Source organism: Podarcis raffonei, chromosome 2, assembly GCF_027172205.1.
Source record: "Podarcis raffonei isolate rPodRaf1 chromosome 2, rPodRaf1.pri, whole genome shotgun sequence".
NCBI lineage: Eukaryota > Metazoa > Chordata > Lepidosauria > Squamata > Lacertidae > Podarcis > Podarcis raffonei.
The window spans coordinates 74941988-74966736 of record NC_070603.1 but is presented as its reverse complement, the minus strand read 5'-3'; the positions used below and the strand labels follow the sequence as shown (position 1 = coordinate 74966736).

The 24749-nt window shown below is 41.8% G+C and overlaps 1 protein-coding gene across 2 annotated transcripts in view; it reads left to right on the top strand.

The window, feature by feature from the left end:
* Positions 1 to 24749, top strand: part of DNAH1 (dynein axonemal heavy chain 1) — a 110199-nt gene that overhangs the window by 16039 nt on the left and 69411 nt on the right. For both annotated transcript variants that reach the window (XM_053377517.1, XM_053377519.1), the window contains exons 6-21: positions 43 to 175; positions 1905 to 2066; positions 3074 to 3326; positions 5355 to 5512; positions 6844 to 7055; positions 9354 to 9652; positions 11175 to 11325; positions 13303 to 13496; positions 14609 to 14834; positions 15519 to 15638; positions 16903 to 16985; positions 17535 to 17676; positions 18086 to 18241; positions 19909 to 20107; positions 21590 to 21843; positions 22367 to 22579. In XM_053377517.1, coding sequence (XP_053233492.1) covers positions 43 to 175; positions 1905 to 2066; positions 3074 to 3326; positions 5355 to 5512; positions 6844 to 7055; positions 9354 to 9652; positions 11175 to 11325; positions 13303 to 13496; positions 14609 to 14834; positions 15519 to 15638; positions 16903 to 16985; positions 17535 to 17676; positions 18086 to 18241; positions 19909 to 20107; positions 21590 to 21843; positions 22367 to 22579 — 2955 coding nt within the window. The remainder of the gene's footprint in view (positions 1 to 42; positions 176 to 1904; positions 2067 to 3073; positions 3327 to 5354; positions 5513 to 6843; positions 7056 to 9353; positions 9653 to 11174; positions 11326 to 13302; positions 13497 to 14608; positions 14835 to 15518; positions 15639 to 16902; positions 16986 to 17534; positions 17677 to 18085; positions 18242 to 19908; positions 20108 to 21589; positions 21844 to 22366; positions 22580 to 24749) is intronic.

The following is a 24749-nucleotide window of genomic DNA, read 5'->3' as shown; positions in this document are numbered from 1 at the left end:
TAATTTGGTGAAGGATTAATTTCTCACTTCTTGCTTGCTTAGATTTTTGATAATGAAGAGTATGATTGCCGGACTCCAGAAGAGTGGCTTTTGTTGGGTGTGGAACCTGAATCTGAAGACCGGAAACCTATCCCAGGAAAAGCACTCCTGCCTACAGATGATGAGCTTGGGCATGGTAAAGCATAGATGTGATGCAACTGAGTTATTTCATTTATTACAAAGATTACAAAATAATAGTTGAATACATGAGAACCATGCTTTTCTCCCTCCAAGTATTTTTGTTTTGAAGTATAGCAGATCAAAACATACAATGTTTTCTTGCATTTTGCATATATTCTAAGGCCTCACCCTACTCTGAGTGGCTCTATGAACCCCTCCCAATGAAACTTAGAAATTAATGTTTTTAATCACCATATTTTTCTGTGTTTAACATGCCGCTGTGTATAACACAACCCCTATTTTTTGGGACTCCAAGTAAAGAAATCCCCCCTATGCACTATCCGTGTATAAGACAACCCCCATTTTTAAACTTGAAAAAATAGGGAAAATATATAGTCTTATACATGGAAAATTATGGTACTTTGTTTCAGTTAACAGTTAAGTGTATTTTATTTCTGCTGAAATTCGTGGGAGTCAGGCTGTTGACACTAGCATATTGTTTCATGTGAGTGGAACTAAACTAGTACTTTAATGTCTGAACTTGTGGTATTTATGCATTTCATTAACTATTTTGTAAGCCGTAATTTTTAGACATGGTGTCTGATTTTTAATGGCTCTGTATCTGGGTGTACAATGTGATATTCTTGTGAGTTAATTTTTCAAAATATGTGGAGTGATTGCAATTCTTCTATAATCTAACACAAATGACAGGTGCTTTTAGCCTAAAAATTAAGTCCTGTAAGTTGACCACTTCAGTTAGAACATGTGCCTAACAACATTTCTGCATTATGTGAGTGCCTGGAGGCGGTTGGAGGATGGATAGCGGCTAACGGATTGAGGTTGAATCCTGACCAGACAGAAGTACTGTTTTGGGAGGACAGGGGACAGGCAGGTGTGGTGGACTCCGTGGTCCTTAATGGCGTAACTGTGTCCCTGAAGGAGCAGGTGCGCAGCCTGGGAGTCATTTTGGACTCACAGCTGTCCATGGAGGCGCAGGTTAATTCTGTGTCCAGGGCAGCTGTCTACCAGCACCATTTGGTATGCAGGCTGAGACCCTACCTGCCTGCAGACTGTCTCGCCAGAGTGGTGCATGCTCTAGTTATCCCCCGCTTGGACTACTGCAATGTTCTCTATGTGGGGCTACCTTTGAAGGTGACCCGGAAACTACAACTAATCCAGAATGCGGCAGCCAGACTGGTGACTGGGAATGGCCGCCGAGACCACATAACACCAGTCTTGAAAGACCTACATTGGTTCCCAGTACGTTTCCAAGCACAGTTCAAAGTGTTGGTATTGACCTTTGAAGCCCTAAACGGCCTCGGCCCAGTATACCTGAAGGAGCGTCTCCACCCCATCGTTCTGCCCAGACACTGAGATCCAGCGCCAAGGGCCTTCTGGTGGTTCCCTCACTGCGAGAAGCCAAGTTACAGGGAACCAGGCAGGGGGCCTTCTCGGTAGTGTCGCCCGCCCTGTGGAATGCCCTCCCATCAGATGTCAAAGAAATTAACAACTATCTGACATTTAGAAGACATCTGAAGGCAGCCCTGTTTAGGGAAGTTTTTAATGACTGATGTTTTAATGTATTTTTAGCCTTCTGTTGGAAGCCGCCCAGAGTGGCTGGGGAAACAGTCCGAAGGGTGGGATATAAATAATAAGTTATTATTATTATAAATTATAGTAGTTCTGCCTATTTTAACCAAGACAATTGTGAAAATGTGATTACCTGTCTGTCATTCATATCTCAGAGGATCCCAAAAGTCGCAAACTGATCTATAAGTGGATAGATGTTGGTGTTCTGGATTATGATGAAGAGACAAAATTTTACTTGGTTCATAAGACAAACAGCCTGGGCCTAGTCCGGGATGCACAAGGGAAACGTGTACTTAATGGAGGAATGACTGAAGAAGGTGGGCATTGATTTATTTTTTATTGGATTACAGGGAAGAAGTTAAAATCAAGAGCCTCTCTATACCCAATTAGCTTCCTTTGATTCATAAATGTCTTCGATTGTAATGCATCTTTCTGCCTCTTTAATAAGCAACCATGGGATATTTTCTTTTTCCTGACAATCCTTTGAGGATTCATAGAGGTGGATCATACAATTCTAGAGTTGGAAGGGACCCTGAGGATCATCTAGTCCAACCTGCTGCGATGCAGCAATATGCAGCTGTCCCCATATGGGGACTGAACCTGCAACCTTGGCATTATGTGGACAAATTCAGGATTATTTGTAAAAGGACCTCCATTCTCCATCATCACTCCATCACTTGGAACCTGATCATGTGCATCTTTCCTTGGAAATAAGTCCCACAGAATTTGGTATGGCCTACTTTTGGAGGGTCACAATTAGATGAGACAACAGGGGACCCGTGATCATATCTCCCACTTTAAAAAAGCCAGTGGTCACCATTGGGGGTGAGGAATAACTGAGCAATCAGATTGGGATTCTGGTACTGGGAGGAGGAGACATAGCACCTTCCCTTATGCTACATTTATGATCTAAATTTCAGCTCCCAGCCCCACCACAGCCGCTCTTTATGATGATCACATGTTTTCCTCCACATGATTAACTGCAGTTGGTGGGGGAGAGGGCAGTTTAGATTAGGAAAACAGTGTGAAGGAAATGATTCCCTCTCCCCACCCTCCCATCTGCCTTTAACTTTTGAAAATACAGTGGAAGATACAGTCACACATATCCCTCCTGTCTCATCTAGTTGGATACAGTGACATTTCTGATGAGTATTCTTCTGAGTCTCCATTTGGATTCTATTACTCATCATTCTCTTTTCTGCCACGAAACTCTCAGCTTGACACTAGCTTGGTCATAGACTCATTAGATAATTTTGGCACCTGGTTTCTGCAATCTATTTTTATGGCCCCAGTGTGTTCACATTCTTTTCTAATTTCTCCCCAGGGAGAGCTCCACTAATGCCCTGTCAGTATTGGGTGCCCCGTGTCCGTTTGCTTTTTCTGGCTGAGGACCCCCGGGTTCTTGCGGAGCGAGTGATTTCTGCCAATGACATGAGGAAGAAAACACAAGCACTATTGTTGTATAACCTGTATGTTGACTGCATGCCTCTGGATGGAATGCAAAGCATTGAAGAAAAGAGTTTGCAGCGGATGAAGCAGATGGCAATGGAAACTTCACGTCTGAGGAAAGGGAGTATGTAAGTATTGCAACAGTCCTTCATACTGAAAACATGTTTATGACAAGGGAGGCCTAGCCACCTGGGTGGCAGGATAACTCCATCATTATCATTCCCTCACACCCTTTTCTTCTCATCACATTCCCTGTTCTTTCTTTCCTACTTCCTCTGTTTCTGCACACCCTGGGAATTGTGCTTTTCAGAGGCAGACATAAAAAACTAAGGAGGAAACCAGTAAACACAAGCAGGGCAGACACCTGCAATTAATTTGATGCAATTCAGATGCAATTACACCAGGCTGTGCTGTGTTGTGGTACCATTCAGTAAAACCACCATAGATGTATGGTGCAGACTTTCAGTGTCTGAAGACTTTAAGGAGCACTGATCTAACTTGTGGTATTTGAGATATTAAGTTGCAGCTCTTAGCTCTTCCAGAAACTAGCTGGTGAAATGTAGAGATCTTTTTAGTGTGGTTATTAGAGCCCCTTCGTGTGATTCACTGAGAGCTTCTTCCTGATCAGGTGCTGCTCTTCCCTTTCTTAACAACTGCTTGTGTATCTTCAAAGATTAGATAATGGTAAGTGAAGGGGAGTGTGGGCGACATTTCAACTGGAAATCAGGTGAGCATGGCACAGGGTCTTGAGTGGGTACAAGGTAGATCATAGAATCGTAGAGTTGGAAGGGACCTTGAGGGCCATCTGGTCCAATGCCCTGTAATGCAGGAATTTCAACATCTAGACGCCCATCCAATTTGAAACCTTACCGGACCCTGCTTAGCATTGCAAATATGCTAGCAATTTTATTGCTGCACCACTAGGAGGAGATCACTGCAAGGATGGCTGATTTCCAATTGTTTCACGATAGCAATGACAATCTATTTCCCCCTGCCTAAGTTAGGATGCTGAATTGAAAAGAAGCTAACCAGGAATGGACTTCTGTGAGAAAGGCCTAGGAACTAAGTTCATTTCTGGTACGGAAAACAAATTCCTAGGCTCAGGATGTGCTCAGGGGTGCCCATGTATTTAATACTGTCTGCATTTCTTTTGCGTGTGACTGTGGTTGGTAGAGGTTCTAGTAAAAAACAAAGTAATTCTGACAAGGTTGCCGTCAAGTCTGTAGCACTGCTACAGACTCCATGGCTTGGAAGATTTGAGACGCTTTGAGCTAGATGAATCATCAGCCAGTGGTATCATTGATATATCAGTTCATCTCACTGAACTGTGAAAGCTTTTTCCTCAGTCAGATACAGATGTGTGAAATGCAATAAAATTAGTTTTTGAAAAAGGCTAAAGACTATCTGTGAATATCTCCAAGACCAGAAAATATATCCTGGTTCCAGAAGTTAGAGACAATAATATGAAATTGTGATAATAGTAATAATAATAGCTAGAGAGCTGGCCCTGTACAAACTAATATCTCCATTGGGCATATGATAATTTACCATTGGGGCAACTCATGTAAAGACTAAAAGCTGAGGAGATAACTCTTAGGGTTATAAGGCTATTGAAATTTGCTATTCAGCTTTGCCCCAGCAATACAGCCTTGAAGCACTGCATTAGACTGTTCTTCCTTATCATCTGACTACCTTATCCACGGGACTCATGGCCTTGTGTATGCCAGTCTTCGCTTCTGGGACAGGGCCTTTGCTTGCTTCTGCTAGTGTTGCTTCTCATTGTTTTTTGTTTTGCCTTCTCCATGCAAATGGAACAGTTATCGCCAGACTGCCAATTACAATGGGTCAGGAGGGGAGCGAGAAAGAAGAGTGGAAATATTGCTTCTAAATGTCTCCCTTTAGTCAGATGTAATGCAGTCCTAGGTGTCACACAACTTGCCCCACTGCCCCTTGATCCTTCAGAATCACCTGCTGTCCCATTCCAGGTCTACTATGAAGCTCCCTTAATGTGCCGCAAGCACTTTTAATGAAGAAACAAAGCACATGCAAACACAGGAGGCGTGAAGATGGGACTATAGAGATATATGAGTGATGCAGACGCAACATTGTGAGAGGTCGTTGTTCATTCTGTTAATTAGTTTTTTAATTATGCTTAGCATTTTAGAGCGGCTGCAGCTCCTGGGGAAAGAAGTGTCCCTAGACTTTGAGCGAACCATGAACAAGATTAACTTTGACAGAATTGTCACTTCCAAGCCTCAGACGTTCTATTATGTCACTCTGCCTGAGAAAGAGGAAGAGAAGGTGCCACAGAAGGGTAGGTGACACAGTAGAAAAAGACAGCAGCAGAGTGTAAAATCTTCCCCGGGGGGAAATTACTCTGTTTCTTGCAATTAACTTTAGACTATGATTGATATGTTGCAAAGGGAGATGTACCAATCCCATATTATATTATTATATTTTATAGTCGTAATTATTTTACTTATAAGCTGCTTAAATAAGTTTTGTTATTGGGCAATATATAGATATTGAAAATAAATCAGTGCCGGTGTGTTCCCTTCTGACAAAGTCTGACAATACAAACTATTTATATATATTTGCATCCCAAGCTTGCTGGGTAAAAGAAGTTGAATGATAGTGACAAGAGCAAGTGGCAGCCGTTAAGATAGAAACAAGCTTCTGCCATGGATCCTTTGAGGGACAGAGCTAGACTAGCCAAGGGTTGAGGCAATCCCATGCAAGATGGCTGCCACTCCTTTGCCTCAAACCCTTCTGGAGCAAGGAACAGTGATCAATAAGCAAGTGTATGTGTATTCTGCAATTCTGTGAAAATATATAGCATTCCGAGAATCTCATTGCTTTGAGAAAGTGAGTTTTTGGCTGTTAGAACTACAAAGTTATATTTGAAAGCTTGTGAGCAAATGGGGGGGGGAGGAGGAGGAGGGAGAATTAAGATTCCCATGGGTCAGGAGGATTGGCTTCAATGCTTGACCATAACTGCTTGTCCATTTCCAAGCAAAATGAGTGGGAATGTACAAATTTGTTTAATTTTCATAATTTATACAGATCTAGGTTTTTTTTTCTGGACACAGAGATGTGGTCATCTTGCTTGCACCTGGAAATTACATTAGGGATGGCCTGTGATTCTGGCACTGCCCTTGGGCCTTGTGTGCCTGGAGGCTTCATGCTCAAGGAACGACTCAGGAATCTTCTTCTTTTTTAATCACTGCTTGAAGAGAAGTGGTGAGGCAGGAAAGGTACCGGGGGGAGGTGTGGTGAGGTGGAGGAGCAACGATAGGGTGGTCCTTGCTTTAAAGGAAGGGGGTGCCGGATAGCCACTGTGCCAGCCTGGAGCTGGTGCAACAATGGCGCACCAACAGTGGGACTGACTCAGGATCCAACTAATCCTGGGCTGGATCAGTCCCTTACTGCCTCAAGAATACACATTTTGGAAGCTTTGGAAGGAGAAGCTTTGCTCAGTTCACACATATGCACACATACACACTCTGATGCAAGGATGGAGGGGTAGGTTGCTCTGTAAGTAAATAAAATGCATTTTTCAGCATTTATGATTCTTACATATGCTTAACAAGAACAGCTACATGACTACTGTTCCTACAGAAATAACATATCTTCTTGTGTCCCCAGGTCGCATTGATGTTCCTGAGTACCCATTTAATGAGCAAAAAGAAACTTTTAGCTTCATCTCCCTCCTGACACGGCCAGAAGTCATCATGGCTTTGTGCCAGGTCCGGGATGAGTGCAATAAAACTGCAGCTATGTCACTGTTCCATTCAACCCTGACTAAGTACGGCCGACTAGAGGAGTTTGAGCAGATCCAGAAACAGACCTTTTCACAGGTATAGCAGCAGGGAAATACTCTTTGCAGAGATGTGGCTATGCAAAGTGTAAGTGGCTATAATGTGTGTGTGTGTGTGTGTGTGTGTGTGTGTGTGAGAGAGAGAGAGAGAGAGAGAGAGAGAGAGAGAGAGAGAGTGCTATTGTAATGTAATGGTTAGATTGTCAGACTAGGCCTGAGGAAACCTGGGTTCATAGTTCCTCTCAGCCAAGAATCTTGCTGGATGATATTGAGAGACATTCTCTCTCAGCCTAATCTAACTCACAGGGTGGCTGTAAGGGCAAAATTGGCAGAGAAAAAACACGTACATGAGCTCCATGGAAGATGCTGGGATAAAAGTGTAATCACACATATTAAAAGTGGTAATAATTCTATTAGTGTTAGGCCTTATGTGGTCAAAATGGCACCATCCACACACGACAGCATATCAGCAATTTGTCGAGGTGAAAAAATACTTTGGGGGAGAAACCATAAGTGGGGAAACATCCTTTAAGAGTCCACTGATGGCCGAGGATGCTCAGTGGCCATGGAGTATGTCAGCCTGTTGAAGGGTGGGGAGGATAGAGCAGAAAACCAGGGTGGTTTGGTAGGAAAATGAGGTATTCTTGAATAGAGCATGTAATGCTGAACAAATGTTGTAACATTTTGTTGCAGTTCCCTCTTGTAAATAAACCATTGTGGGGCAAACAGCCATCATTCTTCAGTTAGAGCTCATGGTTGAGTATAGCTCTTAACCGCAGACTTCTTAAATGCAGTCTGCTTTGGAGTGAGAAGGATTAGAAACTCCTTGAGAATAAGCCAGGCATTTTAAAAGGCAACACAGTTTCCCAAACACTGTTTTCTGTTCTCATTCCTGGGTTCCATAGGTGTTACTGTCCTTAAAGTAGTAACTTTGGCCAGGATCCAACCCAATTGCTTGCACAATACAGTTTCCAAGAACCCCAACTTCCTTTAATCTGTAACTCACCTCAAATTAGGCAGGAAGAAATGTGCATAGTGATTTCCCCTGGGAATAAGAACGGAAGGACTTGGGGAAGGATGCCAGGGAAGTAGCGTTTGACTAAGCATTCAGAGTACAAGCAGACAGTAGAGCAGACTTCTTTAGGTGGTAGGTGGGGTCTCCTTCACTGGAGGTATTTGAGAAGAGCCTAGACATCTCAACATCCATCTGTCATCCTGTACCTTGTGTGTGTGCTTGTCCAGATAACCTTCAAAGTCCTTTCTTACACAATGGTTCTATCTTTATATGATCTTTAAAGCTGCTCCGCATGAAGAAATGGACAAGATTCTATTTTTCTTTGTCTCACCGTAAAATACAGTGTGCTCTATGTTTCTCCATTCCACCTTGAAATACATCATCAACTTTGCATAGGGTTTCTTAAAAAAAAGGACAATAAATGGAAGAATTGCACTGGTCATGTTTTGGTAAAACCAAGGTCTTATGCTGGTGCGTTTTTAAGCTTAAATGTTATATTCCCATTAAAAAAAATAACTTGTTAATCTGAAATCAATTTATGAGGCATGATGTGTTTCATGTTACCATTCTCATAATGTTACTGAAGCAGGCCAGAGGTAACTGACATGGTGCCCTCCAAATGTTGTTGAACTACAACTCTTATAACCCTAGCCATTTGGCCACACTGGCTGGCACTGGTGGGAGCTGTAGTCCAGCAACATCCCAAAGGCACCACACTGGCTACCCCTGAAATCTTCCTGCTTACCAAATGGTATTCTATGTAATTAGTGGAAAGTACCCACTGTTGTTTGAGAGTTCTAAGAAAACAAAAAAAAAATTCAGTTCTGTTTTAAAATCAGTCATTAAAATCAGTGCAATTTTGAAAGTTGCAGTCCACCATCTTGCTTAAAAATGACATCTAGCTGTATCCCAACCCAGAAAAAAGCCTGTTCCGTGATTTTTCAGAACAAATCATGCAAAATTTGGTTGCAGTATCTTAAGAGGTGTCCAAATGCATAGAGAACGAAGAAGAAGAGGAGTTTGGATTTGATATCCCGCTTTATCCCGAAGGAGTCTCAAAGCAGCTAACAATCTCCTTTCCCTTCCTCCCCCACAACAAACACTCTGTGAGGTGAGTGAGGCTGAGAGACTTCAGAGAAGTGTGACTAGCCCGAGGTCACCCAGCAGCTGCATGTGGAGGAGCAGGGAACCGAACCCAGTTCACCAGATTAAGAGTCTACTGGTCTTAACCACTACACCACACTGGCAAACAGCTTTCCAAAAAATGTAGCAGATGTGTCATTTGGCACTGCAGTTGACATTCTTTGTTTTATTTTTATCTAGGTTTCAATGTTCCTTAAGGATACTTGGATCAATACTCTAAAGATAGCCGTGAGAAGCAGTTTGAGGGACATAGGCAAAGGCTGGTACAACTTGTATGAGACTAAGTGGGAAGTATACCGGATGTCCAAGCTTCATCAGCTGATGGAGCTCATCAAGTTTATGTTGCAGGACTCTGTACGTTATCTGATCCAGGATTCACTGGTAAACTTCACCCAGCTCTTCTTGGATTCCTGCCACAGTGTCCTGAATTGCCCTGAAGATATGGTGTGGGGAGATGACCTTGTTAACAGCCCATACAAGTAAGGAGAGAAATGGAGGGATGTTTTATTTTTGTGGAAAAGGAAAAGAGGATTGACCAGTGTGCTCTCATATAACAGGAGGGTTCTTTTTCTCTGAATTTTCTCTTGATGAATTGGTATCACTGTGCAAATCACACTACAGTCATGGCTCCTTCTTTGGCATGCTTAAGCACCCCCTGGGACATTGCTGGGCACCAATATTTCTCATGTTAAGGAGTTATTTCTGGCTTTTGACAGGCATCACAAAGAGTCTGTAGGTTACAAAGTGAAGTCACCATAGCTTAAGTATTCATTGGCTTTATTAGAAGATCCTACTGTGTCTGTTTAGCATGGTCTTGGGGCCTGCGTTATAGCATCATAGATTGTAGAGTTGGAAGGGACCCTGAGGGTCATCTAGTCCAACCTCTTGCAATGCAGAAATCACAATTAAAGCATCCCTGGGAAGACGTGCTCCGCCGCTGGCAGCATGCTGCCAACAAACCTTTTGGACCATACCTTTTCACCCCTGCTGCATGCTCATGCTTCCTGGATGTAGTCCCCAGAAATGCAAAGACCACTTTATTAAGGGGATATTTTTACAAGTGTTAACCTATTTTTGCAAAACATCTGGTGTCTGTACACATGCTTTTTTGGGTGCATGGCACAGTAGATATTAACAGAGACCTTACGAACATCCAGCAAGTTTAATTCAAGTCAGTCATTGTTCTTGGCAGATTGGAGAAGTGGGTTGAAACAGTAGACCTCAGCTGAAGTATGTTACCCAGTCTGGAGTATGCATTTTGAGACAGATGAAAACAAACTGAATAAAGCTCCAGTGTGAACCTAAAAAATAATTAAGGTTAGAAAGCATGGTATTGAGGAAAGCAGAACTCACTGAACTAAGGAATGGAAAAATATGAAAACACAACAGTCTTCAAATATTAAACATGTACCATAAAGAAGATCGGGAAGAAGAATCCTTTTCTGCTACTGGCAAAAGGGGCAGAGTCAATTTAGTTACATTGCAGCTGTGTACATTTTGGTTTACCAGAATATGAAATAAGTTTCTGTGTCTGTTTGGAATAAGAAAAGTTGAACAGTGTGGAGCACAGCCCCCCCCCCCCGCAAATGTTCTACCTCATTTCTTTAAGGCAGACTGGATTAATATATATGTATTAATATATATTATATGTGTGTGAATCCCAACTTATTGCAGAGGGATAGTGAATATGAGTCTGGACACCCCTCTATACTTTTTCTGCCAATCCAGGAAGCGATATTTGCAAGCATGATGAGGATACTGACATGCCTTTTGATCATAGTGATTCCCTTTGTTCCACTAAATTTGATGCTTATGCCTGTTTATACAGATGTGGTTGCGTATCACCTTTTAGGGCATCTGGTTCCACGGGAAATGCACAAGCAGAGCTAGGCTATGTTTCTGAGAAGTAATTGATCTATTTTTTTAATTAGCAAAGGCATTGTTTCTGGAAGCTATTCATTCCTAACAATCTCAGAGATCTCCATATTCTTCCTTTTGTAGGCCACGGAAAAATCCTCTGTTCATAATTGATCTGGCTCTGGACACTTCGGGTGTTCGTTTCAGCACACCCCTGGAGAATTTTGAGACAACAGTTGTTTCTCTGTTTGATAAAGGGATCTGGGCTACCCACACCATACCACAACTGGAGAAAGTGAGTTACCTTGAAGAGTTTGAAATGCCTTCTTACCCTGATAATAGGATCCATCTTGTAAAAAGTTATACACTTACTGAAAATAGATGCTTCTACTAGAGATGCACACTACAAAGCTGACTTTCCAGAGCAGTCCTACCTATATGTGTACCCAGAAGCAGCAAGTTCCATAGAGTTTATTAGACTTATTGCTAGGGAAGTGTGCATAAGATCGTAGCCTTACTGGTCATAAGAATTGCTCCACCAAAAGGCTAAGCTGTGAGTTGTCAACAGTCATATCTGGGTATTATGGCTGCATTGCAGGAACATTATAACAATATTATGGAGAGAAACACAACACAAATGCTTTGGAGTGTGGTATTGAAGATTGACAAGCCTTTCTCAGAACCAGTACACCGTGGTTTGGTATTGTGTCTGTAATTTGCAAAAAAAACAACAACAACAACGAAAGCCTGTGGAAAGAAAGTCTAGCCCTGCTGAAAATTACTTATCTTTTCTCCATGTAGGAGAAGATAATGTGATTCTCCACTTAATGTGTAGTGAGATGCAAGAAATAGAAGATTTTCTTTGATTTCACATCCTGATCTCTTCTGGGTTAGGGAAATGTCAGAAGAAGTTTGATTTGTGCTGCAGATTTCATGTAGCAACTCATGCGCAGGCACATAAAATCTCAAAGATTTTAACAGGGTGGTGTGCAAGGGATGATACTGCAGGAGGAGGATTTTGCTAACAGGAGAATTATTCAGCCAACACTTTTAGCATTGAGGAAAACATGGCAGATTCAAATAAGAAGTGCTGGCAATAATGTTGCAATTTTAAATCCTGAAGCTGTTAATACCGACATTGAAGTAGTGGCAGGGTACGAGATGTGTGATTATGTGTTTAGTGTATTTATCTTATCACTTCAATTTAAAAAGAGGCTTGCTTCTTTTTATAACAAAATCGAGATAATTCAAGAGCTATCATTAAAGTGAGCTTCACAATAACCTAAAGATTGCTTGTCTGCAGTTTTTGAAATGTGCTGTTGTTGGTTTTGGCTAAGGTGGGAGGTCCTTTTCCCATCAAGAGGTGTCTTACATACTGGGTCTCCTGCCTCCTTGAAATGATCTCTGCAGGTATTGTTTAGGGCACACAGCACGATCTCATAAAAATCTGAAGCACACTAAGTTGCACATGGTTGTTTCATTTGAAAGCCAACAATCCATGTTAAAGGCTAGATTATCCAAAATTCCTAACCTCTTGAATGCTGGGATAGGCAGCTTTCAGCCAAGAGCAGCTCATAGAGATAAGCTGCAGCGCAAGTGAGGCAACATTTGGAGCAAACCACAAGTAGTATGACCAGAAATTCAAGTGGGGCTCCATACATTAAAGATGGGTCTCTAAACTGAGACCCCTGAAAGCTTTCGTTTATACAAAGTCCGGTAAACATATATGGTAACCTGTATTATGATTAAGGCTATGGTTCCTTGGGTTGGCAGGGGTTTTTACTGAGGTATCCAATACAAAGAGCAGGAGGAGCATTAACTGTCTAGCAGTACAGTGGTGCCTCGCAAGACGAAAATAATCCGTTCCGCGAGTCTCTTCGTCTAGCGGTTTTTTCGTCTTGCGAAGCAACCCTATTAGCGGCTTAGCAGATTAGCGCTATTAGCGGCTTAGCGGCTTAGCGGCTATTAAAGGCTTAGCGGCTTAGCGGCTAAAAGGCTATTAGCGGCTTAGCGGCTTAGAAAAGGGGGGGGAGCGAAAAAAATCGCAAGACTCGCAAGACGTTTTCGTCTTGCGAAGCAAGCCCATAGGGAAATTCGTCTTGCGAAGCGCATCAAAAAACGGAAAACCCTTTCGTCTAGCGGGTTTTTTGTCTTGCGAGGCATTCGTCTTGCGGGGCACCACTGTAGATGGATTTCAGTTTTGTACAACAGACTTGAAGGAGAAAATAGAAGCAGTTTGTGCTAAATGGCTGTTCTTTTGTCCCTTGTTCAGCACGTGCTTGAAAACATGTTCATTTGTGGCACACCGTTGCTGGAGTCAGTGGGTCTGTATGAGCCACCTGTGATCGAACTGCGCAAAACCATCATCACCTGTATCCGCAAAGCCCTGATTCCCCTCCAAGCTTATGCCAAGAATTATGAAAAGTACTTGGAACTGAATAACCGTGATATCAACAGCCTCCTAAAGTAAGTAGCTTTTAAAGGGAAGAGCAGGGACTTGCATAAGAGGTTTTTCTATAGTTGCATGGATAGATTAATGCGCTGTCTTCTGTACTGGCAAATGTTTTCTGAAGAAGACAAAGTTCCCCCAAATACATGGGCTAGGACCCTAAGTTACTTATCTGTGCACGTGGGAGGAGGGAACTTGGTCAACTTGCCCTTTATCTGCAGGCCCCCATGTCATATTACATACGATTGCCAAGAGTCTCCCAGTCCCCATAAGTGATTTTCAGGAAAGGAAGTAGGAAAACCCCATTTGGGAGGATGATGTTCTGTTCATGGAAGAAAACTTAGGACTGTGCCCATGGTACTGTGAGGTACACTGGGAAACAGATTACTGTACATTGTTGTTTTAGCATCAGTGTGGTCATTGGCTACCTGTTTTCTTTTCTTAGGGCTTTTACACACCTAAGGTAACAAATCTAGGTGCCTCCAAGCATACACGTAACAGGGAACAAGAAGCAACATCTGCTCCTGTTTCTTGTATTCACACCTTACATTTTAACTGTGTACTTCAAAATCTTAAGAGCATAGTATGTAAATCTGGCCTTACGAACCCTTGGGTTTTTAAAAACTGCCATTCTACCCTGAAGGTATTTATATCTTTCTTCATTCCTAAGTGCTAGAAGCAAAGACCTCTCCATTACCACCACCACCTTGTGTTTAGTCAGAGCAATCATAAGGCCGTAAGAGGAGCCTGCTGGATCAAGCCAATAGCCCTCCTAGTCCAGCATCCTGTTCTCACAGTGGCCACACAGATGCCTGTGGGAAACCCCACAAGCAGGACCTGAGCACAAGAGCACACTGCCCTCCTGCAGTTTCCAGCAACTAGTAATCCTCCGACTGTGGATCTTGCAGCACAACAGACTCAGCTTCCTTCCTCTAATCTCCAAGGGCTTTTGCAAGTGCAGATTTGTTGAATGGCCTTGAAGCCTTTCACTGGTTACATTTGCCGTTTATAAATTATATGTTCCTGCTGTAAGTGGGAAATCATATTCTGGCACAGTATGCAGTATGCCTGTCTTTACCTGTGTTATGGTGGTGAGTCTTCCCTTAATAATAATTCTATATTTCTCTAGACCATATCTGGAGCAGTGCCCTCCTGCTCAAGAGGTGAGAGAGATCGTTAACAAGCATATGGCAGAAAAGGAGTTGCTGGACAACAGCTTGCCCGGTAGCATGGTGATTGGCCCCTTTCATCTCAGCGTTGAAGGCGTACGGCAAAACCTTTCCAAGAAATGCAAAGCGTTGGCCACCACTATGCTGGATATATTGGCTAAGAATTTACATGAGCAAGTGGAAGATGTGAGTTTCATACTTGGTACTCATCCAGAGGAGTAATTCTGTAGCTGTTTCTGGAAGTTTACAATTGCAAAGAAGTTACAAGGAAAAGGAATGAATTGCAGTCATAACAGCAATTTTGAACTCTTCTTAGCATGTATATATAAATATATGTACTGCTGGGGATTGTTCTAGTGTGAGATCTAACAGCCGGTTAAGTCAAGTGCTTCTGCACAAATGTGTCAGTGCAGGAAGAGCATCATATAAAAAGGTTTATGGTTCTCCTATTGCCACTTTCAAACATATTCATGTGCAAAAACCTTCTTTTTCAGTATTCTTTATAGCATTTCTAATCTGCTACACCATTCTCATTTTATTAATCCCCAATGCCATCCCAATCATCCCAATCGTCTTGATGACTTTAGATGAAGACCTGCACAGCTGATGTTCAGGGACACATTCCAATGAGTGTTTGGTTGCCTCCGTCCCATTTTCCTCCCTGCCTAATATTTAATTAAGAAAAGTACATGGTGTGATGTTGTCCTGGTCAGAATCTCTCTGTTTCCGTATGCCCAATGTCCTTCCGTATTTCCTCGTTGTTGTTTTTAAAGGAATGTTGAATTCTTATAATTACTTTTGAGTTATATCAAATGATTTCACTATTTGTTTAAATATTATCATTCAGAGAGTCATCACTTCTTTCTGCAGATCTGTGAAGCTTTCAAAGCCATCAGCCGAAAAATTTATGAAAAACCAAACAGCATTGAGGAGCTGGCTGAGCTGCGGGAGTGGATGAAAGGAATCCCTGAGAAGCAGAAAGTGCAGGAGGTAAGAAGTGGCTGCATGTGTGGCATCAAACTATTAGAGTGAAGTAGATAATGGGTAGATCACTGAGCTTTTAATCCAGTACCGCATCCTGACCAGAACAGTAATTGTGGGCTGCTTTGAATAAATCAAATTCTCTTAGCAGATGCATATGCAAGTTGGTAGTTACAAAAACACTTCATCAGGTAGCACTGAAGGTATTAAGGAACTCTACAGCTGTTGACAAATTCCCAGTTCATTATTTTAGGGAGCAGATGTAAGAAGCAGATGCATGCTATTCATGCATAGTTTGCTAACGAAATCACTGGAAAGCAGATCTTAACTCAGTGCATGAAATTTCACCAATACACCTTTTAAGCATCTGCGCTATAGTATGTGGATGAATGTGTGTGCAAACCATCATGCCTCCAAGTTGGGCTGACAGCTGTCTGACTACCAATCATGGTCATGAATTCGGTTAAAGAGCATGCAGGTGTCTAGGGTGGGATAGGTGTTAAAATGCCTGCCTGTGTTTGGATTGCTTATCACACCTGCTTTAAAGCTTTTTGCTCAGTACAAATTTTAGATGTTGAATATTTGCATATTAATAACTTGTGGGCTAACAGTGACCCCGTTGACATTGACTTCTTAACCATACCAGGGTGGTATCATATTAATGTAACCAGAGTGGAATTATAATACACTATTCCAATGGCCTGTGGCACTTCTCAAGCTTTGTGTACCTTGTTTGTTCTCAAGCCTGAAGCAGTGAGCAAGATTCACTTAATGTGCCTTGCAGGAGGGCTCCCCTCCTCCCCTGGTCCCCCTCCTGAAATTTGCTCAGGAGTAGGTGTCGAAGAACCCCCAGGAAGAGAGGAGAGGGGTTGTTCCATCAGGTAACCTGCAAAGCTTCTGCTGATGGGATGTTCACCACAGCATGATGTTGAATTCCACCCAGTGCTGCTGCTTTTTTCTTTTTTTGTGTGTGTTAAGATTTTTATTAAAGTTCTTTCATGAAACAATAAGGTACAGAAAACACATTCACCCAGTGCTTCTTGAGACTCCTAAGGCCTGCTGGATCCTCTGTGTTGTTGTAACCTAAAAAGAACTGTAGAAGTGTATTCTTTGTCCCTCTTTCACTGTACTCGAATACCACCATACCCAGACATTTGACTTATAGGCAGCATTTTTTTGTGCAACAATATTATAACACAGATGGAATGAAATTTTGATCATGCAAGCAAAGCCCTGCTTATCGGCTCCTCTCTCTCTTTCTGTCATTGCATAGGAATTGATAAGTAAGGTCATGGAAGAATACGAAGTCATGGAGGATTTCCTCTACAATTTAACTCAAGATGACTTCAATGACAAGTAAGCACAAGGCATTTCCCCTGCAGTCAGAGCAAGACCTTTGGCTTCAGATACCATATTTTCTGCCTCAGGGCTTTATTTGCACATCAAAGGGCTTCAGCAAATCTCTTCAGGCTGCCAGAAAAGATGCCCACTGAACTACCTTATTCAAATGCAGAACCAGTGGTGGTGCCAGCCTCTGGGCCAGGGATTGAAGCAACCTTCTTGTTTCTGAGGCTTTTAGCAAACCGGAGGCCTTTATTTTGTTTTATTTTTCATGAAAAGCCAGTGAATTTGGGGGCTGCACAGCATGAAATTGTTATGCTGTGTATTTCTGTGTGGGTGCAAGGTGCTCACAGGGATTTGAGAGTTGCCATGGGGTGTCAGCATTTTATTACAGATTTGTAATATAGTGCGTCCCAGGCACCCAATTTGTAAGACTCAGCACACACATGCAAGGCAGGGTTTTGGGGGCGCCTGTGCCCCACTAGATGTTGCTGAGCTACAGCTTTGATCATCTCAGAGGATTGGATACATGGTGCATTTGTGTGACTCTCTTTATGTTGTCAGGTGGGCTGCAAGCGGCTGGCCTCTGAAGATCACCACACAGATTGAATTGATAAGGCAGCAGCACATTGAAGATGAAGAAAGATTCCGTAAAATTCAGCTCATGGATCAAACCAACTTCTTGGAACGGCTGGATGGTCTTCAGGTACTGATAATGGGCACCAGAGTCGTCCTCTACACTCACTTTAAGTATCAACTATCATCAGCGGGTAGCTGGGGATGAACTAAAATAAGAGCTTGACACATGGAGTTAGCCGGGTCTATTCCTCATTGAGCCTAGGGACATAGAGATCATTGTTGTGGGTGATTGTTCATTACTCAAGGTGCATTATCATCCTTAGCTAGCAAGTTCCAATGTGACCAGGAGAGAGGGAAGTGTTTCCACTTTGCACGGTAAAAACTCATAGCCATCTGAGACTTCTATTGCCAGGATTCTATCCAGTATTTATGACCATTTAAAGGATCTTAAAATATATTATCCACCTCTCCCAAATCTATGGTTATGTATCATGGGCTCTATCTCCCTGCTTGCTATGACTGCTTTTCTTTCACAGATTGCTGTTGCAGGGTTTTCTGCGCACAGTGATATAAACCGGGCACATGAGATAGCCAATGAAGCAAGAAGAATTAAGAAGCATTTGAAGGACTCCCAGCAATTGGCATTACTGTACAACAACAGGGAACGGATTTTTGGGGTGCCAGTGACTAATGTAAGTTCCCAACTCCCTTGCTACCTTCATTCTGCTTTTTGCATCTCTGTTGATAACAGCAGAAACTTCACCAGATATTGCCAGTCTTTCTTTATAACTCCGCCATGTTACTCACCTTCATTTCTAACCATGTGGTCTCACTAAACTGGCACAGAGAACAAAGTAGTATGCTAGCCACTCCACTTTATTATATTATTCTCAGTTTTTGGGGAGAGCTCATGCAAGAAGAGCTGGAAGATGCAAGGCATTCATGAAGCAATTCATGTGGCAGAGATCTCAAAACTTTCATAAACGTATGGCTGCAAGATATATTGTTGGCTTGGCTCCCAGCTCAGAAGCAAGAAGCAGCTATTGGGGATTAGGAATTTCTATATGATGATTTCATTTACTGAAACCTTAAAACTCCAAATGTGCTATTTAATTAACACTTTTTTCTTGTGGTGGTTTTTTTGTTTTTAAAGATGCTATTAAAAAAATCTTTTATTTTAAATATGCTACTTTTAAAAAGAATGAGACGTTGTATTTGCTTCTTTTCCATAGAGGATAAGGAGAAATCCAAATAATTGTTTACATTTTTTGCATTTTTATGCTTTAAATAGGTATTAATAATTGTGTGAGATCTCTAATATAGCAGCATTAATTGTGTTGGAATCTTTCTGTGGTCATGTAATAATTATGGCTAACTAAAATAAAATATTTGAAACAAACAGAAAGAGAAGTGATCTAGTCAAATAGAAGCATGTCACATGGTTCTGAATGAGAGTGCACAGTTATATGATCAAGTTCTTCCTGTGGAAATCTATGGGACTTACTGTTGTTTAATGACTGGATTTTGTTCCCTTTATACATAGGATAATATGGTTTGTGTGCACTTTTGTACAGTGTGTGTCTGTTCTCCTTTCTCCTCTCTTTCCCTATTTATTTAGTTACTTTTATTTATAACCTGCCTTTCTCCCAAGGTGGCTCACAGCATGAATTAAAATAAATACCGCTACAAACAGACAATTAATATAAATATTTTTTAAAATCGAAAAAGTAGCTATTAAAACAGCACTGTAAACACTTCAAACCATTTAGAAGTGCATACACACACAAAGACACAGAGTACAGCACCCACCCTTAGAAGATCCTGCCACAACAGCTAGTTAGTGGCAAAAGGCCTGTCTGAACAAAATAGTATTTGCCTGCCGCTGAAAAGAAATCAGAGAGGGGGCCAGCCTAGCCTCGCATGGAAGAGAGTTCAGCAATCTGGGAGCAGCCACGAATAAGATTCTCTCTTGTGTCCTCACCAAAAGTGCCTATGAAGGTAGTGGGACCAAGAGAAAACCCTCCCTGGAAGATTTCAAAGCTCAGGCAGTCTCATAGGGTGATAAGCTCCTTTAGATAGCCTGGACCCAATCCACATGGAAACTCTGAGACTATTGTAATCTTGGCACATGTATAGTCACATATTGTGCCCAAGAAACAAAGGGAAGGTCCCTTGCCCACTAGACAAACAGAAGGTACTTTCATGAAGTCAGTTCAAGGCTCCCTGCTGACTTAGAGAGAACAACCTAGTGAATGTACACCCTGATGGCATGCTGGAATTGTTTGGAAGACGTTACAGGTTATTTTTCTGTGGAACATGTGCCCATTAGCAGTTAGTAATATTCTTCTGGTTTCTCCAGTACGATAAGCTGTCCAGGATGGTTAAGGACTTTCAGCCCTTCTATGATCTCTGGACTACAGCATCGGACTGGCTTCGCTGGGCTGACAGCTGGATGAATGATCCTCTGTCTGCAATTGATGCAGAACAGCTGGAGAAGAATGTCAACGAGTCCTTTAAGACAATGCACAAGTGTGTGAAACAGTTCAAGGATATTCCAGGTAGCTACAGAGCCTTGAAATATCATTTTTTTAAAAAGCAAACAGATTCAAAAAGCAAACAGAAATGGGATCAACTGAAATTAATATTGGGGAAATGAGAAATGGGGAGAAATCAAAACTGACAGATTTAGCATCCCTTGCAACCATTTCAGAAATTGTAAAGATATAGTAGAACTGCAAACGTTCTCTAAAATTATATTTACAATGGCTTCATATTAACACTGTAAAATATTCTATAGTGGGGGAATCTTGTTTCTTTTCTTGACTTGTATTTTATTCTAAACAATTAATTCTGTTCTAAGTGTTGCAGTGAATCAACCTTAACAGAGGAGGAGTTGAAGGAATATGTATGAGTGAAGGTGACTCATTCAAAGCAGGATTAAAAATACACAGTTGTGTAATAGAGCAAGTCTTCCAGAATTGGCTTTTCTTATATCACAATGTTCTGATCTTGTCAAAGACGGTGCTGGGGTGTTAGTCCTTCATTGCAAGAATAAACGGAGGCTACACATCCATGCATCACAGTTTGCTAAGTTTAATCATTTAAAAGCAGATGGACTGTATTCATTGTTGCTCTAGTACAGGGATGTCCAACAGGTCAATCGTGATCTATTGGTAGATCCCCAGGAGGTTTTGGTAGATCATGGTCAATTGCTAGGTCCCTTTCCTTAGCGTTGTCAAAATCGATTCTGGCCCTGCCCCCTTGCCCCGCCCTCCATTGTTCCACGATTTTCAGAATGGAGGACGGAGTTCAGTTAGTGAGGCTGTTTGTTTCCTCAGTGATTTGTTGATGAGTGACTGTTCCTCTTTCTGCCCCCAAACCCTAAAAAACGGGGCTTTCCTCCTCCCTAAAAAAAGGTCAACAACATAGATCTGCCCCCCCCCCAGTGAGGGTAGATCACTGCCAGTTTTTAATTTTGTAAGTAGACCGCAGTCTCTTGGGAGTTGGCCACCCCTGCCTAGTTGAAGCACAGTGGAACTTCCTTGCCTCTTCTCCCCACGTCTTCAAATATGGAATGTTGGGAGAACCCCCAGAACAGCATGTAGGGGGAGGAGAGGGGAGATCAGGTAAACATGAGTGCTTGCTCTGACAAATGTTGACTACAACCCATTATCTCCTATTCTTTGCACAGCTTGTACCTTTCCCATAACTTAAAAGGGAGCAAATATATGTATTAAAGAAAATATTATGGTATTGATTCAAATGTACAAATAAGGAACAAATTATGGGCAACATACAACATTTCCCTTTGGATAATGTAACATTGTGTTGCCCAGTACCCTTTCCCTAAAGCAAAAAAAATAGTCTTGTGTTTCTGCACACAATGGCTGATATGTTTGTCATAGTCAGAGTAGACCCATTGAAATAAGTGGACTTAAGTAACTTACATCTGTTGATTTCAATGAGTCTGTTCTGATTTGCACTATATTATGTAACCTTAGAACTGTTGATTGATGGTACATTTTTTATATTTTGTTAAGCATGCCAGGAAGTTGCAGTGGAAATCCGTGGCAAGATTGAGGAATTCAGACCATACATACCCCTGATTCAAGGTCTACGCAATCCTGGTATGCGCAACCGTCATTGGGAGATGCTTTCTGAAGAGATCAAAATCAATGTGAGGCCGAAGGCCAATTTGACGTTTGCACGCTGTCTGGAGATGAAGCTTCAGGATCACATCGAGATCATAGCCAAAATAGCTGAGATTGCAGGGAAGGAATACTCAATTGAGCATGTAAGGAGACCATTCTGTCTGACCTTCCTTGCGGTGTCATCCTTTATGCTGGAGTGTTTTCTGTAGATGAATGCTTTTCTTCTGATTGTTCCTCATACCCAGGGATTTTAACATTTGCCCTAAATATTTCTGAAATTGTCTAACAAAAGCACTAGTCAGCTAAAAATAATGTTTTTTAAAAAAATAGGTAGACTTTCTGAATGCGCTAGCAAAATAGGTACTTCTTAATTTGGCATGATGTTGGGAATGTATGGGAGATCTGGAGAATGCTAGATAACTTGAGCTTGGAAGGAACTCGTTGGCAATTACTTCTATTCCTGTCTGTCTATGTATTATCCCAAACGAGTTTTCTGATGGAAAGTAATTTCCATGTCCTTTGTTTGTTCTCTCTATAGCTAGTCTCAGTCTGTTACCATGATCATTAACCTCCATTAACTTTTCTCTAGTTGCCACCTTAAGGAAGCAAGTGTTTTGCAAAGTCTGTTCAATATGGACTAAAGATTTATTGCTTCTCATTTCCCAGGCCTTGGATAAGATGGAGCACGAATGGGAATACATCCTCTTCAATGTAGTTCCCTATAAAGAAACAGAAACATTTATTCTGAAGAGTCCTGATGAAGCTTCTCAGCTGCTGGATGACCACATTGTTATGACTCAAAGCATGTCCTTCTCGCCATTTAAGAAGCCATTTGAGGAAAGGATCAACACTTGGGAAAATAAGCTAAAGATGACGCAGGTAATAATTTTCTAGATTCTTTTGTGCGCTTGAAAGTGGAATCTGAAATAACAGAGGGGATACTCCAATTTAGCTGTGAGAATGATAATAGGCTGAGGACAATTTTGTATACATACCTCCAATACATGCTCGGAGATCAGACCCTGTTGACATGGGAGCTCTGTGTACAGTTTATAGTTTACACAGAGCTTTGGATCAGATTCTGACTTTAATGAGACTGGATAGCCACAAGGCTTCACTTCTTTCAGTAATTTAAAGAGGATTTTTCATCCTGTGAAAAGTTGACCCCCTTTTTTTTATAAACAACAAATTATGCCCTTGCATATTTAATCACTCTATTGACCAGGTTCACCCTGAAGTGCCTAATTTTGTAAGATGTTAATTGCCAGGTCTCACCATTAGGCATATGAGTAGATCAGGGCCAAACTAGACATAATGATAGTGGAGCTGTACGTCAGAGAACTGTAGTTTTGGCCCAAAGACATGTTCAAATGAATGCCACCTTTTAATGGCTTTCAGAGTTTCCTTTTGTTCCACTGAGGCTTCAAGATAAGACATAACCAGATGAAAGGGTTTAAAACCCATTTCAGGTGTAAAAGTGAAGAAGCAGGAGGGTTCAGCACCTCTCTTCCACCTGCCCTCCGTGCTGCACTCACACACACAATTATAAGAATTTTGCTGGTGTAGTTTCATCTTTGAACTCATTCTGGTTTTGGGGCAGGGAGAGAAGCACTCCCCTCCCATCCATTCCTAATGTGCTTTAAATTGTGTGCACACACCCGCACTTACGGCAATTTGATGGCAGATCTTACACTCAAATAAGCCTTTTAGTTACTGATGGAAGCAAGCAGGTCTTTTGCAATGAACAGGTAATAATAGTACAGTACTTTTATTGGTGAAGTGTTTTGACAAAGCAGAACATGTGCTTTTATGTTATCATTCTTTTGCTTTATTAATGGGCATTAGCCACCCTTATGCGCTTGAACCAGAGTCTGCAGAGTATGTTCTGATTGCCTCAGGATGAGAAGGGGATGGAACCCAAGGCTGTAAGGAATCAGGTGACAAGCTTGCTCTGATGTGATCATGTGTGCGCTGTGTGTGGATTTGGATGTGGAATTGTGCCTGGCCTTCCCTTCTTTTTTACTCCTTTTACTGATATGGGATTTCCACATTGAGATTTTTTTTACTGAAGGAGAAAAACCTCCCCACAGAGTAGTAATTTCAGGCATTGTAATAAAATGTTTCTATCTTGGTAGTTAAGGCATATTAGGGGGACAGAAAATGGAATGTTGACAAAGACTATGAAGGGCCATATAAACCATCCTCAGTTTACTAAAACTGCTACAGCGATTCATTGCTACAAGAAGAATGGGCAATTGTTATCTACTGACTCAAGCAACAGGATAAGAGGCAAAGGGGTTAAGTTGTATATCCATCATATTGGGGTTGAAGGCAGAGATACACCACTATGAATGTTTAGGACTCAGATGCCCTTCACCTCAGTCTCAGAAAGCTTCGACACACATTTATATTTCTGTATGGCTTCTTGACCGTCCACACAAGTCTCAGTGCTGCCTGCTTTGAAGAAGACACTTCATTACACACCTGTCTGCTCACGAAATCTGAAGAGCAGAGAGCAAAGTAATTTCTGAACCTCCAGCCTGTCTCTGAGAGAGATTGTATGCCTGCCAGTACCAATGAGACTGGAAGAGCGCAGAACATCTTTAATCAGGTGTCTAGGAAGTGGTGTTTTGAATCTGGCTAAGCCACAACACTTCAAAAAGTGGTTTTAAAATAAACAAACACCAGGACGTTCTGCAAGCAATTACTTCAGCTGTTCATAGAGAACATTCTATCACTCGGACCATTAACTAATTTAATGTGAGCCGGATCGGACTTCTGGAGCCTAACTGTTCCACATTTAGCCCAAATTGAGAAGTGTTATTCTCCCTGAATAATAAATACTAATTTCACTGGGAGTGTGAAAAGCAAGCATAAATTGGCTCACAGTTTTGCGTGGCTCCTAAGAAGGGACACTTGGCACATTCAAAAACAGTGCCTAGATGTTGTTGTTTTCTCTATCAAATGACCCCATCCCCTTGAGGGTTTTAAAGGGATATGTGGGTGATCCATTAGTCTAGTTAACCAAATGTGACTCATTCCTTGCTAT